This window comes from Nicotiana tabacum, chromosome 4, assembly GCF_000715075.1.
Source record: "Nicotiana tabacum cultivar K326 chromosome 4, ASM71507v2, whole genome shotgun sequence".
Classification (NCBI taxonomy): Eukaryota; Viridiplantae; Streptophyta; class Magnoliopsida; order Solanales; family Solanaceae; genus Nicotiana; species Nicotiana tabacum.
The window spans coordinates 146,092,641-146,095,478 of record NC_134083.1 but is presented as its reverse complement, the minus strand read 5'-3'; the positions used below and the strand labels follow the sequence as shown (position 1 = coordinate 146,095,478).

At 35.6% G+C, this 2,838-nt stretch overlaps 1 protein-coding gene across 1 annotated transcript; it reads left to right on the top strand.

Annotated features, from left to right (window-relative positions):
• The first annotated feature begins 233 nt into the window (after nt 1-233).
• LOC107781430 (uncharacterized) lies at nt 234-2,589 on the top strand. The gene is made up of 2 exons (XM_016602129.2): nt 234-393; nt 1,285-2,589. Exons 1-2 carry the CDS (start codon nt 348-350, stop codon nt 2,427-2,429), a joined length of 1,191 nt encoding a protein of 396 aa, XP_016457615.1. The 5' UTR covers nt 234-347; the 3' UTR covers nt 2,430-2,589.
• Nucleotides 2,590-2,838: the final 249 nt, after the last annotated feature.

Sequence of the window (2,838 nt, the reverse complement as noted above, 5' to 3'; positions counted from 1 at the left end):
AGTTTAGGTAGGCAACTCATAAAAGTTGTATAGTTTAAGCGAGTTTTAGGGCACTAACTCTTTTGAAATTGATCTAAAAATGACTACATATTGTTTTGGTTATTATTTGCATCAAATAACTTACAGTTTTTAAAAAATACTCAAAGGATTGTTTTTCATGGGCACCAGGAAATGAAAGCCATGTGTATTTACATTATATAAATGAAACAAAGTCGTCTTCGATGGCTCGATGTCAAGTCATTCTCATGTGTTGTTTTATTAGATGGCTCATCTGCTATAAATAGATGCATAAGATAACACTCTCCATCCTCAAAAAGAAAAACAGTAAACTCAGGAGATAGTAAGTTATGGCTGTTCACAGAGTTAGTTTCCTTGCTCTCCTCCTCTTATTTGGTAAGGCTTTTCTTTTTAGCTTTATTTAAGGGAAAATATATAAAAATCCCCTCAAAATAGTCCGCTTTACTCCGTTATAACCTTTAAATGTGCGAGAGTCCTATTACCCCTGAACTCGCTTGAAGTGGTATTATTATTTTTTTTCTTGGCTAATTCTTGTTTTAATAAATATGGTAATTGGTGCCATATGTCATTTTCATTAAAAAAATCTTTGATCTTTAATTTTTTCTTTTTTGTTGGTTTTTTTAACCTTATTTTATTCTTTTTTCTTTTACTTTTTGGTCTCTCCTTCATCTCTTTCGCTGGAGACTCCTTGGGTGTTGGTGACTTGTGCGTTTATGCCCCTGAGGATGTGTTCCGTGTGTGCACTGTGGGAGGTATATGACTAAGGATGGAGAAAATAAATGATTATAAAAAAAATAAAAATAAAAGAATTTAAGAAGTGAAAAAAATTAAACAAAAGAATTGCTGAAAAAGATAAAATTTCAGACATATTTTCTCATCTCACTCTCTTTTAAGTGCTCGCCCGTAAAAAAATCTAAAAGAAAATGAAAAATGAGTTTAGTTGCGGGTGATTCCTCAATATTTATTTAAATATTTTTATAATTACCTAAGCAAATTTATTAAATATGGTCAAAAGTAATGGGTGTTTGAATACCCACAGTTGTCCATGTAAATTCGCCTTGGGCGTTGTGTGGAGGTAATAGTATCACTTCAAACTAGTTCACGAGGATAATAAGACTCCTACATAATTGAAGGTTCTAACTGGTTTAAACAGACTACTTGTAAGGAGGATTTTATGTATTTCCCTTTTTTTAAGTTTCTCCCTTACCCTATTACTTGAATCCATTGTGCAACACTCATAAGGTAATTATTTTGGCTATGTTGTAGGAATGTCTCTGCTTGTAAGCAATGTGGAACATGCACATGCCAAGGCTTGTCCCTTTAACTGTGATCCAAGAATTGCTTATGGGGTTTGCCCACGTCTAAAAGAAAAGAAGAACAATCAAATATGCACCAATTGTTGTGCAGGCACGAAGGGTTGTAACTACTTCAGTACTGATGGAACTTTTATTTGTAAAGGAGAATCTGATCCTAGAAATCCAAAAGCTTGTCCCCGAAATTGTGATCCAAGAATTGCCTATGGACTTTGCCCACTTTCAAAAGAAAAGGACAATCGAATATGCATCAACTGTTGCGCAGGCACGAAGGGTTGTAACTACTTCAGTGCTGATGGAACTTTTGTTTGTAAAGGAGAGTCTGATCCTAGAAATCCAAAAGTTTGTCCCCTAAATTGTGATCCAAGAATTGCATATGGACTTTGCCCACTTTCAGAAGAAAAGAAGGACAATCAAATATGCACCAACTGTTGCGCAGGCACGAAGGGTTGTAACTACTTCAGTGCTAATGGAACTTTTGTTTGTAAAGGAGAGTCTGATCCTAGAAATCCAAAAGCTTGTCCCCGAAATTGTGATCCAAGAATTGCCTATGGACTTTGTCCACTTTCAGAAGAAAAGAAGGATAATCGAATATGCACCAACTGTTGCGCAGGTAAGAAGGGTTGTAACTACTTCAGTGCTGATGGAACTTTTGTTTGTAAAGGAGAGTCTGATCCTAGAAATCCAAAAGTTTGTCCCCTAAATTGTGATCCAAGAATTGCCTACGGACTTTGCCCACTTTCAGAAGAAAAGAAGGACAATCAAATATGCACCAACTGTTGCGCAGGCACGAAGGGTTGTAACTATTTCAGTGCTGATGGAACTTTTGTTTGTAAAGGAGAGTCTGATCCTAGAAATCCAAAAGCTTGTCCCCGAAATTGTGATCCAAGAATTGCCTATGGAGTTTGTCCACGTTCAGAAGAAAAGAAAAATAATCAAATATGTACCAATTGTTGTGCAGGCATGAAGGGCTGCAACTATTTCAGTGCTAATGGAACTTTTATTTGTGAAGGAGAATCTGAATACGTAAGCAAAGTGGATGAATATGTTCGTGAAGTGGAGAATGATCTCCAGAAGTCTAAGGTTGCTGTTTCCTAAGTCCTAACTAATAATATGTAGTCTATGTATGAAACAAAGGCATGACAATATGCTCTGTCTTGCCTGTAATCTGTAATATGGCAGTGGAGCTTTAGCTTTTCCACTTCTTGTGCTAGTTTTCATAATGTTTAATAACAAATGGAGCACTAGTTTGTTCTAGTTAGTGATGCTTTTGTTGCATTTCTTTCATATATTAGGTGCACTTTTGTTTTTAGTTGATTAGTAACTTCTGTAGCAGCTACAGGGAAAATGCAAAAAGTTAAATCTAATTAGTCTTCTTTAGCTCAATTAATGTGAAATCTGCTGAAAATAGTATGACACTGCCCACTTGTGGCTGTGCTTTTGCAAAAGATCAAAATTCACATTTTTGTTTCTTGTGCATTAGAGGGAGTATCTTGTTTTCCGAAAT